This window comes from Podarcis muralis, chromosome 15, assembly GCF_964188315.1.
Source record: "Podarcis muralis chromosome 15, rPodMur119.hap1.1, whole genome shotgun sequence".
Taxonomy (NCBI): Eukaryota; Metazoa; Chordata; class Lepidosauria; order Squamata; family Lacertidae; genus Podarcis; species Podarcis muralis.
Genome location: NC_135669.1, coordinates 38160172 through 38176062, shown reverse-complemented (window position 1 = coordinate 38176062; position 15891 = coordinate 38160172). Strand labels below are relative to the sequence as shown.

Sequence of the window (15891 nt, the reverse complement as noted above, 5' to 3'; positions counted from 1 at the left end):
GAGCCGAGTGACCCTTTGCAAGGGGATCAATAGCCACCATCCCACCCTTTGGCCTTCTTTTGAGCTGTTGTGCAGCCTCCGCTGTCAGCTCGTCCGTAGCTGCAGTCGATTCCTCACACCCCACCCCTTCCTTTTCGATGCAAGTAGCACGTCCCTGGTGGATTGCCACAAGCAAGGAGCTCCGGTTTAATGGGGCATCTCCTCCTCAGAGTAGCATCATCAGCATATTTCCGGGGGTATGGGAATGTGGATCTGAGTGCCTGTATCAGTAGGGGGTGGGGGGGATAAAAGGACGCCACCCGTCTCAAATCTGCAAGGCAGATTGCAAAACAAGGGAAGATGTATGTGCCAGCCTCCTTCTGCATTTTCTTTTTTTGGCTCCGCGCTGCCATTTCAAGTCGATTTTGTAGCGTTTGTTTTAAGACTCTGCTTCTCCTTCCCGCCTCCCACAGAGGTGAAGTCGGTACACTGCAGTCATAGGAGAGATGGCACCAGAGAATACAGAACTGGCACTGTGTGGAAGGGAATCCTTTCAAGAAGCGCTGCTGAAATGCTTCTACAATGCAGCAGAAAAGCAGCAAACGGGGGGAAAACAATGGAAAGCATTGCAGATCAGTGCTCTAGCTGCTGGTTTTGTGTTTTTTTTAAGAAAAGGTATTCCAGAGAAAAATATAAGTTGCAAGAGCATGGTGGGGGAAATTAGATAGTTGTGATGGGTACCGTTGCCAACTTTTTAATTGCCCCTGCTCCTGTGTCTTCCATAGTGGACTGAACACAAAACAAACAAACTGTTAACAGGCAAAGCGTTTCCTAACAGGGGATCTAGGGATAAAGCGATGTGAGGAAACTTCACCTGCTTAATGTTTGCACAACAGCCTCCCCATCTCTCTCTCCCCCCCACCTCTTTCCCCCTTTTCTTCCTAATGTCTCAACAAATGAAACTGATTTGCAAAAATGTTACATGGGGGTGGGGAATACGAGAGAGACACATTGCACACACTTTTGTAAATCAAGAAAATCTTTAATAATAATAATAATAAAGACACAGGAGGAAAAGGGGCAACCTTAGGTATCCCTTGAAATATTAGCAATTCCTGCAGGGTTTAACACAAATCTGTTCTCCAGCGCAGGGACTTCCTGCCCCCAACTCAGCCCACCCCAGCTAGGACTTCACCATGAAATATGTGAAGAAAAATTAAGATTGTCACTTTATTTATTGCCTGCTCCTTTCTTTACTGGCTTTAAAAACAACAGTATTATGTGCATTTATTTGTCACCTTGTATATTTATTTATTTATTTATTTGTTCCAGGGACATCAAGGTGACTTACAGTAAAATCAGTCAGTAAACAGTCAATATATGTACTTCAGTAAAAGCAATAAGGTTGTTTTCAGTGGACCAGTTCTACACAAATAGATCCTGTTAATAGATCCATGTTATACATGCCCATTTATTTCAGGTGGTTGTATTCCCACTATGCCCTGTTTAGCACAGACCTGATGACATGAATGTACCAAAGTTGGCTGTGTCCATTAATTTCAATGGGTCTACTCCAAGTGTGACCCACACCGCATATGACTCAAAAGAGTCTACTTTGAATAGGGCTGGCATTGCATACAAGCCAATAAATATAAAATACACACTCACAAAACTACAAACAAAACCCCTCTCTTTTATTTTTTTAAAGCCCCCATAGTAAAAGCCCATACCCAAGATTTTCACTTCCACAATACACGTAGAAGATATTCCAATATGCTAAATAATATGAATATGCTGCCCATCAGACTGGGTTTCCCCAGCCACTCTGGGTGGCTTCCAACAGAATATATAAAAAAAACATTCTGATATATTAGACAATGAAAGTTTCCCGAAGCAGGGCTGCCTTCAGGTGTCTTCTAAAAGTCGTATAATTGTTTCACTCTTTGACATCTGACGGGAGGATGTTCCACAGGGCGGGCACCTCTACCGAGAAGGCCATCTGCCTGGTTCCCTGTAACTTCACTTCTCACATTGGACCAGTGTTATGTGGTCCCGGCAGTCGCTACCAAGCACCAGTCCGGCAGTCGCATTCTGGATTAACAGAATATGTAACAGAGTCCATTCCCCCAACTCCCTGATCAAACTGGGTTCTTGATCCATCCTTCTCTTCTGTGCATCCAACCCCCTTGCAATGCAGGAATATGTAGCTGTCCCATACGGGGATCGAACCGGCAACCACGCTCTAACCAACTGGGCTATGCAGATACTGGTGACTTTTCTTCCCAAAGGAAGCTCTTGTGTGGAGGACAAATATATTGATTTCTGTATTTCTGTTAATTAAAATTCTGATGTTAAGCCAAACTGAGTGTGACCTGTATATATCACTGATGAGACATACCTTTGGCCCTCCAGATGTTGTTGGGCATGGACTCTTATTGGCCTCAACCAGCATGGCCAAGGATCACAAGGTGATAGAAGTTGAACATCTGGAGTGCCTCAGGCCCTCCACCCCAGGGAAATGATGCAAGGGGGTTAGCTAATCTCATGGGAGGGTAGGTTGCTCAATGGCTATGAGCTGTCATAACGAAATGGAACCTCCAGGTTCAGAAATAGTATACCATAAGGCGGGGGGAAGCAATCGGAAGAGGGTTGTGGGTTTTACATCCTGCTTGTGGTCTTCCTGAAAGGATCTGGTTAGCCATTGTGGGGAAACGGGACCTTTGGTCTTACCCAGCAGGGTTCTAAAGTTATATATATATCTGCTCCGCGAAGGAGAACAGACTATGTATTGACTGCTTTGGTTTCTTTTTTCTTTTTTAAATAGTAAATGTTATTAGTATTTTCCACACAACAACAAAAAATGAAAAATAACAATACACAAAACACAAATCCAATATCTTACAAATTAATATTATAAACACTAAAAAGGAAAACGAACATTGACTTCCACCAATCCCACAGCACCTCATTTACCTCTCATTGTATCTTCCTGTTTTCCTTATCATCTCTAGCCTAACATCTAGATATAAATCCCTCTTTCTTATCCTTTCACTTCACAAGGTTTTTCCAGACTTAGCCGACTGCTTTGGTTTCTGAAGTTTTCTTGAACATTGTCAACAGGTTTATTGAGCAAACTTTGCCCCTTTAAGGGTAGAGATATACCTTGCTGAATTCTTTTTATGTGTTTTCAGGATCCCGTTTTTGCCTGTGAATAGGTGGTTGCATGGCTTTCATTACTGGAACAATGCGTGAAAATGCCATTGGTGCTTGGATAGAGACTAGCTGATGATGCTTAACTTTGCAGTTCTTCTTAGGGGAACTGAGTATACTATTCCAAGGCTTGTAAATACTGTTCTTAGGGTTTAAGGCTCTTTTTTTTTTGAGGGGGCAGGGACAGGCAAGGACCTCTAAAAATGACATTTTTTGCAGGTCCACAAATGGTTCCACTCCTTGCCCAGGCACAAACCTCACTGGGTGACCAAAAGCCTGTGGCTGTCTCTTAGCCTAACCTACCATACTGGGGTTGTTGTGATAATGACATCAGGAGAGGAGGGAGTGAGCCATGTATGCCACTTGGAGCGCTTTGGAGGAAATGTGGGATATAAAAGTAATCATAAAATAAACTAGTGACTTTTGTTACGGGCTACTAAGTTCAGTGGACTTATTGTGAGGTTGTGCTATTTCACAGCATCATAGCCCATTGTGTGCTCCTTCTACAGTATAGGTGATGGTACCTAGGGGCAGAGATGGGGAACATGTGTTTCCCCCAGATGTTGCTAGCACAGCCCAAGTTTAGGGGTGATGCGAATAGTATTCCAAGTAGAGTTTGGAGGGCCACAAGTTTCCCCACCCCTTGACATAGTTATATGGTGATAATGTATCCATCGTTTTCTTTGTTTCCAAAGTTAAAACCAGTCTCAAGGCGGCTTGTGCAACCCATAAAAAATGTCGTAACTACAAACCTAACAAAAACAGGCATAAACAATGAACAAAACATCAAAAAGTACAAATCTAACAATTCCACACAACTAAGAAGATCCAAAATAAAGACACATATTGTAATCAGGCTGCTGGAAACTTCCTTAAGAGGCTGACTTTTGAGTTGCAGGATGAGAGTTTTCCATTCTATATCCTACATATTTTTTAAAGAAAACCTCTGGGAACTGCAGGTTACCCACCCACCACACAGAGCAGCCTTAACAAACTATAGTTCCCAAGATTCTCTGGGGGAAGTCATGTGCTTTAAATGTATGGTGTGTACAACCTGAGTGGCATTCGCCTAAAGAGTAGGGCTTTTGCTGATCTGTTAATCAGTTAAACACTATGTGACCAATTAAACAGTCATCTTGTCCCCTGGCTAATTGACCAGCAGATATTTTTAAAGACAACAGCAATCAACTGTTAATTGCTGCTTCTACTAGCAAACTCAGGTGGTGAGTACCACCAGCAGGATGGTAGCCCAAAAGTGGCTACTGTGATTGAAGCAAGAGGGAAGTGGGAACCTGCTCAGGGGATCCCCAAAGATTTGGAGTGGGGGAAATCTAAGTGAGCTAAAAACAGCCCATGAAGGACTGATCATGCTCTGTAGCAACAGAATGCAGAGTTGGGGAGTAGATTTTCTGCTTGGAGGGAACAGCTGGCTAAGAAACCTGAACAGGAACATGTTTAGAAGGACGGCAACAGTGCAACATTTTGGCAGAGCAGGCCCCAGGTTCAATTCCAGGTAGAGCTGGAAGACTCCTTACCTGAAATGCTGGAGAGCCACTGCCAGTCAGTGCAAACAGTATTGGGCTAGAGGTACCAAATGCTCTGACTCTGTCTAAGGCAGCTTCCCATGTAAGTAAGATGTCACGCAGGTGGGGGCTGTCCAAGGGCAGACCGAGTTTGGTGGGGCAGTGCCCAGCCACTATTGACTTGCTAACTTTTGACCAGATTCAGATGTTTTTGCTCTGGGGTGCGGGTGAATCTGTATTTTTCAACTGCAATCCAGTACTACTTTCTGTTCCTTGGATTTCTGGGGCATTATAAAGAGTGAAACACAATGAGCAGTTAACTTCCGAGTGGGTCTTGATTGCGTGAACCATGCTTCCAGTAGATGTTTAGAAGGGTTGCCAGATATTTCTTATTCTAGGATACCCATTTGTATACTAAATAAACCTTAGAGAGTCTGTTACTGTGGCATAACCTTTCACACACGATGGCCTTGATTGTATGGATGGCTGGAGAATAGATGAAGTAGAGAGACTCAAATAAAGAAGCAAAAACTATACGAATACATACATGGTCGAGTTAATAGAATCAATATACTGCATGCCATAGATTAAGACCATTGTTTATGAACAGTTTAAAAAACCAATATTGCCAAATAATTTGGCAATTATATGCAATCATTTATTAATAACTTGGCACCACATATGTTGAATTGCTTTCTAGACTCTGTGTAATCCTGAACATCTTTTACTGAGTAGGAAGTTCCATTAACGTTACTTGAAGTTAACTTCCAATTCATTTAGGATTGGATTGGAGTTGTCTGCCACAATCCTATGCAAGTCTGCAAGTACGTTTTTACGGTGGTTTGTTTTATGCTGAAGAATGACGGATAAGATATAAGTATCTTAATAAATTGAACTTTCTGCAGAGGAAACATGCAGGATTCTGCTGTTGACCTGACAAATTGTACTTCATATTAGAATAAGGAAACCCTACATTACTAAAGAAAGCTGTACAGGGTTCTGTATATGCAAGTTAGCTGTAAGTCATATCACATTAGATGAGCCTCACACCCAAGTGCTATACAGGGCAATCCTAAACTTACTCAGAAGAAAGTCACATTATTTTAAATGGGACTTACTCCCATGTACCGTAAGTCTTTTTAGGATTGCAAGCTTAGATGGTGTAAATGGCAGGATTCTTTTTTGCAGGATGCAACTTTCTAAACTTCCCCAATGTTGCAATTTTGAATTTTAGGCTGGGGATTTGGGTTTGACACGGAAGAGTTACCCTGCTCTGCCTGGTCTCATTATTTGTGAATGGTGACATTGATTTCAGAACATTGTAACAAGCCAATTATGATTTGAAAGGCAAAGGAGAAGCCCATTTGATAAAATAATTCATATTGTCATCTTCTTGTGTGTGTGGTTGGGGTTTTTTTGGGGTATGACTTTGTCTTTGGGGAGATTTCTCCCCGCTAAGCAACACCTATTATACATATTTGTGTGAAGCAGATTTTTGTGGATTTTAATACTTCTCAGGGAAAAACGGAATTCCTCCGCTCCCAGATGCTGTTTTTGACAGAAATTCCTCTTCCCTGCTTTTCAACCTCACAGGACACTCTGTGATTGGCTTTATTTTTAAAAAAGTGAGGGCGGGACGGGGAATAGCCTTGGTGACCAGCCCGGGCCTTCACCCTCAGCCCTCTCTCCTCCATCTTCTCACAGCTCAAAAAAGGCTCAAACGCTTCTCTCTCTCCACCTCCCCCCCCCCACGCCCCGCGCTTCAGCAGCCTGAGGAGAGCGGGCCGTCCCATTCCGCGCCTCCGCGGGGGTGCCCCACTCACCACCCTCGCCTCGCGCCTCCCCCCGGGCTCCCCTTCGCCCCTCTCTTCCCCGTACCGCACCGGAGCTCAGCCCCCCTGGGGCCAGGGCGCGGAGGAGCGGGGTCCCCGGCTCCCCATCCGCCTCCGCCCTCTCCCCTCTCCCCGCCGAACCCCCCTATTCGGGGCGATGGTACGGCCCGCGGGTTAGCGGAAGCGCGGCCGCTGTGGCGCTGCCATGTTGAGCAGCCTCCTCCTCTCCACCTCCTCCTCCTCCTCCTCCGCCGCCGCCGCCGCCGCCGCAGCAGCCCCAGCCGCCGCCGCTTGTGCTTTGTTGTCGGCTCCATGTAGTTGGGGGCCCGGGGGAGGGAGGAGGGGAGGGGGGCGGGCGGGGGAGAGAGAGGAGAGAGAGAGAGGGAAAAAAAAAAGAGAGGGAGAGGGAGGCGAGCAGGCAGGAAGAGCGAGCGGGCGCTGTGAGGAGCCGCAAAAAGACCAGGCCGCCGGGCCTGAGGAGAGAGAGGGAGGCACCATTTATATATATATATCTATATCTTATAACTCTTATCTATCTATATACAGAAGGCACTATTTTTTATTTTTTTAAAAAACCATATATATATATATATAACCTTCCGTATTCCCGGCTGCCGCCGCCGCCGCTTCCAAAGCCATGGAAGCCAATTGGACCGCGTTCCTCTTTCAGGTGAGGGGAGAAAAGACGACCACCCTCTTCAAAAACCAACCCCCCCCGCACTTCTGAATAGCCCCCCCCCTCCTTAAATGTCCCCGCCTCTCCCTCCCCCAACCCCCTCTCCCTCCCTCCCTCCCGCCCGCCCGCGCTTGCCTGCCTCCCCCCCCCCCGCGCAACCCTCCCCGCCAGGCCCTGATTCTTCTTGCAAAGGGCCGGCTCGCTCTGTCAGCAGCAGCGGCGGCGGTGGCGGGCGACCGCCCCCCCCCCCGCTAGAATAGCCGCGCGCGAGGGGGGGGGCGGAATAGCGGGAGGGAGGAGAATGTAGCTGCTCTCTACGGCGCTGTGGGAGGCCGGCTATAGCGCGCTCGCTCTCCCTCTTTCTCTCTTTTCTCCTCTCTCCCGCACCCTCTCCCCCCCCCCCCCCGCAGCCGCCTGCGTCCGAAACAGCAGCCCCGCCACTACCGAAAAACAAACACAAATCTGTTTTGCGGAGGTGGCTTTCCTCTCTATCCCCCCCCAATACTTTGCCTTCTGTAGCTGGTTGGGTTTTTTTGTGTGTGTCCATTTTTTCTTCCCAAAGAAGAAGGAATTCGAGCTCTCTCTCTTTTTAATTTGGGGAGTGGTGGCTGCCCTCCGCTCTCCCGTCTACTCATCGTATTTGCTCAGATATTGGTGGGCGACGTTTCTTTTTTTTTTAAGGGGGCCATCCAGTGTTTTCTTCTCCACCCATTGAGCTAGAGTTCCCCCCCACCCCATCTTGGGTTCCTATCGGTGGCTTTTAAGGGGAACAAAACCTGTTCCCATATATATTATTGTACTTCTTGGGGCTTCTGTGCTTTTTCTCATCTTGTGCTCAAGTATCCGTGCCCCTTTATATGTTGAACTCCTTGACACATTAGTTTTTCTTTCTCCCCACCCCATCGGATTTTTCTACCGATATATGTGTGTGTGTGCTCTTAGTTCTTTTTTATGTTCTAATTGTTTACGATTTTAATTAATCTCCCCTCCCCTTGCATAGCCCTCTCTTAACTCGCATTTTCAGCTGCTGCATTCTTTGGCTCCCCCCAGTTCTTTAGGACTCATTTACTAATTTTCCCTCTTTCCTCCATGAGCTTCCCTGTGCACTCGCTCTTGCTCCTTCCCTTGCCACCACATTTTCTGCTGCATTCTTTATTCCAACTCCCTCCAGTTCTTTAGGATGTTTAACCAACTGCCTGCTATGAGATTTTCTATCCACTCTACTTTCTTCTCTCCCCTCAACTCTTTTTGCATTTTTCATCTCGTCCCCTACCCTGTGTTTAATTGGGAATCTTAAATTATTTTTCTCTCCTCACTCCCACAATGGAAAATAGGATTTTCTGCATACTTTTCATTCACTTCAATCTCCTCTACATCTTGTGTTTTTGAGCTGCTTATTTTTCTCCCTCAATACTTCTGCTGCTTTGGGACTCCTTAACTAATCCTTACCATGTCCTCTCTACCCCCTCTAAAGATTCTCGACACCTTTTACTCCCCAGGCTCCTAGTAGTTTTTGGTCTGCATTATTTCTCTTGTCCCAAGATACTTTTGCTGCCTTTTATTATTAAAAATAAGTGCTGGCTCCCTCCCCCTTGCCCTATTTATTTTGCTTTTATGTTTTCTTTGGTGCTTTATTTGCATTTATCCCCCCTTTTACTCCCATCATCGGCACTTTCCCTTTAGTCTTTTAAGGTGCAATAGGGCCTTATGTGTGGATGTGTGTATTCTGAAACTAACGGCTACTCTGGAATTTCTTGCTTTGTAAGTTGCTGCTACTTTGGCTGCCCTTACCCCCAGCATGTTACCTTTAACTGTTCCCTCTCTTTTTTTAACCATGTTTTTGGTGGTGCCAATTTTACTGATTTTTCATTCTTTTTCTGTCCTGCAAATCATTGATCTTTTGCCCCTCCTTACTTTGGCTTGTGGAATTCTGTATTCCTCCCCTTCTTTGCCCTCTTCTGTTGTTTTCCAGTTTTGAACTGAGCTACTAATTCTTGTTCCCTAAACAATTATGCTCTTCCACCTTTTGCAACTTTGTCCTCCCATTTTTACTACTTTTTTTTTTGCCCTCATATTTTTCTATCTGCTGTGCCTCCTGGTTCCTTCTGCCTCTTTCTGTTCCCTCTACCTTTTTTCCTTTGTTTTCCCCTCAGCTTTTACCATGTACTTTTAAAGCATATTTTTTCTTTAAAGATTTATCACTTTCTCCAGTTTGTCCTGTTTCCCTCCCTTTTTTCTAAAGATGTGTATTCACATGTTTCATTTCCTCTTAGCCCATTCTTCAAAAAATTGTCACTTTCTCTACCCTTTTGTTCTGCTCTCCTACTTTAAATTACTATTCTCTTCTCCCTTCTCCCTTATTCTGTTTCCTCTCTGTTACTTTGTCACATAAAGCCCTTCTACTTCCCCCCTGGGTTTTTACTATTCTTCTGTTGGAAAGTAGTCCACTGTCTCCTGAAAATTATTTGTAAGTGGTTCTTTGGACAAGTCTTAAGGACAAATTATATTTTAATTTCCACGCCTAACCCTCTTTATTGGGATATAGGTCAGGAATCTCCTTACCTGCATGTGGAATCAAATACTGGGCTTCTTTCAGGAGAGAGCATGTTGATAATATAGCTGGAATTTGTTGACTTAATAAGAAAATGTTGGGACAAACCATCTGGGGGTGGGGGCAGGATATGTTCAGGTCCTAATCAATTTACTAGTCTGCAGTTTTGATTTCAAAGAATACTTGCCCATGATAATTTTCGATGGCTTGCTCTCTAAAACCAGGGCCTGAGTGAATGATGAACATGTCTTCTATTAAGCAGCTCTCCTTGCTTAAACCCCTTTGAAAAACAAAACTCCCATTAACTGCTTTTTCTTAAAAAGATGCCAGAATAATGTAGTCAAAATGATGCCATATAGTCTACAACTTGAGTCACTTAAAAGCATTAATATTCTGTAAGGAATGCAGCATGCCAAGCTACTTCCTCCTTAAATCTACAATCCAAGTGAGAACCTAGATTACAAACCATTCCCCTTTTTTAGCTTGGAAAAAGTAAACTAATTACAATACCTCTTCTCCCCCTCTTTCTTGAAGGTAAAATAATCCTCTCTGCAAATTACAAGTCTGCGTCATTTTCCCACTGAGTCTTCTGTTCTCTTTAAAATACAAAGCATGACTCCAGTTTGAAAACATGAAGCGAAGGAATAAATCTGAGGCAAATGCACTGCAGTCTTTCTCTTCTAAAGGAAAATAGTCACCCAAGTACAAAGATGAGTCATTCGCTTAGGTGCCCAGTCTTTGGATGCAGGCTTAAAAAATCCTCTTGAAAACAGAATCTGTTTGAGCTTATGATAACTAAGAGCTCTTGTGTGACTTTTATCTTTGAATACAAGGAATGAAATGTTTTACCATAGGCAGATTCTAGCAGTGATACATCTGCAGTCCAATGATGGGTTTGATTATTTTCCCTGTTTAGAGATTTGAACATTGTTAATCTCCTTAGTGAATCATAGGTTATAAGATACATTTTTCCTTCTCTTTACCAACCTCTACTCCCTTGTTTTTTTTCCATAATAACCACTTGAAGGAATGACTATTGTGAAAATATATGTTAGGACCTTAATGGCTGTCTCACAGTTATATTTGTACTTCACTTGGCTTTTACTTCTTAGCTAAATAATTTGGTACAGTATTTCAGAGTTGGGGTAAAAATTAATCTTATGAGGAGGTCAACTTCATAAAAATATGCTAATGTCAATTAGTATGCATGATGGATTTCCTCCCACTTTTTAAAGGTTTTTGATCTTGTTCATGTGTTGAAAATGTCCTGCTCTGAAGCAAGGTGGAGGTTTTAAGCCTGAGTAACTTTTGCCTACACAATGGTTTCTGAGCTTATGTATATGTTAAAGCAGATTTTATAGCTGCCTAAGAAGTACACGTTGCATGTTTAATATTGGGGGAAAGATAACCCATCTAATAATGCAACCAAGGTATGACTCACTTATGCTAATTGGTTGCTCTGACATCAAGGCTTCAGTGCAAAAAAACTTTGCTTCTGGCAATGAAAGTTCACAATGCCAATCCTTCCACCCTGGGTCTTGAAACTGTTTTGTTTTCTATCACAGAAATCACAGTAATAGAAAGAAAATCATGAGCTGTTGGTTTGAATCCCAGGCTAAATAAAAACTACACTGCAAGTGAATGAAAATAACTTAACAAATGATAGTCAAATGATCATGCCCTCATTTACCATTTAGCCCCTGATCCTTTTTTAGAAGGCCTTAATGCAAGAGATCATTAGGAATCACAGAAACCATTGCTTTTGGCAGAAAGGGGACATTGATTTAGCAGTTTCAGCAAACTCTTAGCAAGGTGAGATACCCAGGTCTTAAAGTACATATCCTTGTTCAAATTACTTTTATAGCAGAAAGCTTTATGAGTATATAGAGTTCAGCCATCTTAACAGTTATGTAGATTTTGTGTTAAAAGAATGAACCTAGCCTCCCTCAGACTTTCACGTTCCCCCTTGCCTGGTGGGGCTGCAAGGAAGAGTTTGGAAGCTTCCACTTCAATTTCAGATAAACCACAGTTTAGTCTATTATCCGAACCCTAAATCTTACTGGTGATTAGTGAAAGCATGGCAGCCTCTTGTAACTATGGTTTGAAATTAGATTGTTTCTATTAACCATAGTAAAATAATTCGGTTTTTCAAGATGTAGATAAAATGGCAAGTTGCTGGTAATAAAAGAGGACTTAAATGTCTTCTCCTGGTTGCATGGGGCTTGGGGAGAAGAGTGTGCAAGTCCAGAGAGAAGCTAAGCTTGTTCTAATGATGCTAAACCATAGTTTCTTGCTGGGTCCACACAAACCCAAAACCTTTAAAAGGCTCTTATTAAAGTGTGGTTTCTTGAATCTTGTCTGAAGGATTTGTGTTCCATTTTGAACTGATATTTTTGTGCCTTGATAATGTGATTTAAGTTAGGTGCCTTGGGCCAAATCTTTCCCTTCCATTATTTTTTATTGGTGCCTCAGTTACCAACAGAGGTAAAGGGAAGGGCATGGAAGCAGATGTAGGAGCTGTGCTAATCACTAACAGGCTACTTTGATAGAGGTGGCTATGGCCCTGGCCCCCTGCTGAGAACTGCTTCCAGGCTGCCATCGTAGATAATGTGTGCAGTGTATTAAAATATGTAAAAACTTTGTATGAAGATAATTGGGCTTACTGTCTTCCGTTTTTTTGTGTAGAGCCTACAGGGAAATATACATACAGTAAAAGAGTTAAAGCTTGTCTGAGTTGGGTTTCCAGTGGTTGCATCCTTGGCTGCAATTGTTTTACAGGATCATTATTATACTTTAGTTGAAATCATGATGAAAAGTGGAACCTTGTGTTGGGTTCACGCTCTGGTCATCCAGCCTCCAATCCCTGCTATATTAAAGATGCCTAACAGGCTCAAGAGCCTTTCTGGGGCAAAAAAGGTTCTGTGCAATTCATACAAAATTGGGCACTCACATTACCTATCCTTGGAAAGTACTCCCAAAGACATCAAAATCCTAATCCATGCTCCATTAAGAAAGCTACCCACACGGCCACCAATGGGATCAGAATGTTGATCCTCAACTGGCTAACAGGCCAGGAATAACAAGTAATGTTTGGTCCGCCTCACCTGTTACTTAATACAACTGTCCTCTGTACTTAATGGGAGGCTGGACTCTCCTAAGCCCGTCTTTTCAGCTTGGAATATAGTGGAGGAATCATTTCAAAGGTGGCGGTTGGAAAAAGGTTGCAGCCATTTTTGGTCTCAATAAACTCTCAGATGCTGCATCTGACAGACGTACTTGCACGGGATTTTTTCTTTCTTGCTTTTGGAGGGATGTGCTACTGATCGTGAATTAGTAATTAGTGACTTGCATGTGCTGTTTTATGCTTTGCTGATTTTATTGTATTGTTGTGGGTGGCTTTTATTGAATTTTGGGGTTGTAATATTTTAATTTGGTTTTTAATTCGGTGTCGGCTACAGAGGTACCGGTACATTTACTAGGTGGCTAATAAGTGAAATAAATAAATGTTAAAAACAAACCTGACAGCAAAAGCTAACTTCATAATAATGGGAGGCTGGACCCATCTTTTCAGCTTGGAATATAGTGGAGGACTCTGTAAGGACAGAAATGTCTCCTCTTCCAGCCTTGCTGAAAGTGGCCAGAGGTGCTATCTAATTTCCAAACCATGTGCAGATGGAGTAGAGAATGGCAGAAAGGTGGACAGAGATGCTGAAATATTTGGGAACTTCTCTTGTCACTTCCTGCACTCTGTGCCTGGTGGGATACTTGTAATGGCTTGTGGACCTGATGCAAAACCATGTTGTGGGTGACCCGCTGGCTGTTCCTTGTATATGAGGTGGGTTAGCTGGTTTAAGTCAGACTATCTCAAGTGAAAATATATGGTTGAAATTGTGCAACTCATGAGAGGGTTGCATGTTGTTTAGACTTTGTTTTCCTCTGAAATAAGCTATCCAGGAGTTTCAGAACCAGCCTTATGTTATCCAGAGAGCCCAGTTCTCACAAGGTTCGTGCAGGCCTCTAGTGTGAGCATAACATGGCCTGGATTTACTCACTCAGCATGCCTTGCAAGTCTCCTTAAGCTATTTCTAGTAGCAAAAGTTTGTGAAAGGCTTTGTTTTTCACTTTAGTACTTGATGGAGTGCCTCTAGACATGAACTGCGGAGGTTCTTTCAAAACATGGTTGTTTAACTCAGCTTCAATAAGGTCTGTCTTCAAATGAAGAACCATTTCAACGCTGGATTCTGATTCAGACTAAAAATGTATGACTAATTTTGGTTAATCCCAACTATCGAAAAGCAAATGACAGTGCAGCTCATACAGTGTGAAAGGAAACAAGCCTCAATTTTTTTCTTACCTCTATAGACAAAATTTAAATAAACTGTACTGGTAACAATTAATTTGGCCAGTTGAAGAGAACCTATAGGGTCTGATTCCAGTAGGAACAAGAGTACAGGCAAACTGTTCATTCCTGGGAAATGACATAGTGTGTACAGTTGTCTTTCTCTGCAGTCATTCAGGGTCAACTTGTACACTGGCAAGTTTTAAGAAGTCTCTGCTTGAATTCTCCCCAGTCCTATACAGTGAGACCCATTTATGGTTTTAAAATACTTTTCTTTACTTTGAAAGCAAGCTTAGTACAACTTAGATTTGTTAAGGTTGCCAAATCTTACATAGTACCCCTAGATAACACTCGAGTATGGCTGGAATCCACCCCACGCCCCTTCTTAAGTAGAGTCATGGAATACTTGGGCAACTGTGTACATGGGATCTCTTTTGTCTTCATGCTGGGCAAGAGAGTTTCAAAACTGGGATACAGCTAGCACCTATTCTCACATCTCCCTTGGTTTATTATTCTGTCTGATACAGAGCACTGTCAAAGGCTCTCATTACCGTAAATGCCAAGAAACAGGGCCATGCATACATTCCTTAAGCACAGGTTAGCATGCGTTTGAAAATTTGTTCATCTGAGAATATTTCTCTTGTGAGCTCTTTTTATTTTTTAACATTGCAAAGTGAGAAATCCAACCAAATGTCATGTCCTCTCCTACATTTGCTCCCTCTATAGAAGTGTGGTTCAGCTAGAACTATTCCCTTTGTCCTTGAGCCCAGCTTGTTTGTCCTCTCCATGGCATCCAAGTGATATGGCTTGCAGGCCATAGCCCCATTATGGATTTAGAAGTGAAGCCTCTTGGGTTGTCACCAGATCCTTGATATTTGCCCATCTAAAATCTATTCCCCAAGGAGCTGCTGACAGAATAAGAAGTACATCTCTTATTTTCACCTGTCTTCAGCCTGGAATGCCTTAGTCATTGTGTTACTAAATATATACATGTCAGAAGGTGTGAGTTCCCAGTACATGCTCCTTGTGTTTAGTTCCAGCATGGACAAGTTATTACAAGTACAACTGACTTGGTTGTACTGTCTGTCTGGCGGGCTCATGGTTGGCTTTCAGAAGCAGCCTTCCTGTCAGTGGACTGGTGTCGACACTTGCGTTATCCCCCATGTAATGTATCCACAATCTAATAGAGCAGACTGGGCATTATAATTGTATTTGTAACTTGTAGTTAACCAAATAGGCTGTCATTAAGATAGGGATCATGTAATATGTTGAGCAGCATGGCATACACCCAGTCATTAGCTGCAAGAATTGCTCCCCTCAGGAATTAAAAAAATGGTTTGCTGAAACGTGCACCTTACTATATCTGCCTGATGAACGCCTGTATTTAGAAAGCAAGTGGCTTATCTTCCTTTTGGGGAAATTACTGTGGGTGGGATTATATAACTCTAATGTCCATTTACCTCAGTTCTTATGTTGAGGATTTGCTCTTGTGTTTATAGTGGGAAAGAATAGCATAGTAAAAAGGTGGAAACTTCAGTGGTTTTGCAGGTGACATTGCTATTTTAGTTGGCCAGCAATTTGCTTTAAGAACACACTCCTGGTGGTTCAACAATGGCAACAACAAAATATTTCCTCCCCCCATTATATGGCTGAAATGAAGAAAGCTAGGAGTAGGGGAGGGAATCTTTTTGTGGAATGACTGAAAGCTCCGTCAGCTGTTGTACTGTATTAAAAACAAGTTATTGGGTTTAGAATGTTTTAATTCTAAGTGTGTCTTTTCT

At 43.0% G+C, this 15891-nt stretch overlaps 1 protein-coding gene across 5 annotated transcripts in view; it reads left to right on the top strand.

Moving 5' to 3' along the window:
• The first annotated feature begins 6899 nt into the window (after positions 1 to 6899).
• The window catches only part of VEZF1 (vascular endothelial zinc finger 1), a 28107-nt gene continuing 19115 nt past the window's right edge, over positions 6900 to 15891 (top strand). For 3 of the 5 annotated variants that reach the window (XM_077919277.1, XM_028708606.2, XM_028708605.2), the window contains exon 1: positions 6901 to 7214. In XM_077919277.1, the coding sequence (XP_077775403.1) occupies positions 7182 to 7214 (33 nt within the window). In that variant the 5' untranslated portion in view covers positions 6901 to 7181. Of the gene's footprint in view, positions 7215 to 15891 lie in introns of all 5 variants that reach the window. The other 2 variants (XM_077919276.1, XM_028708607.2) reach the window with 1 other exon arrangement.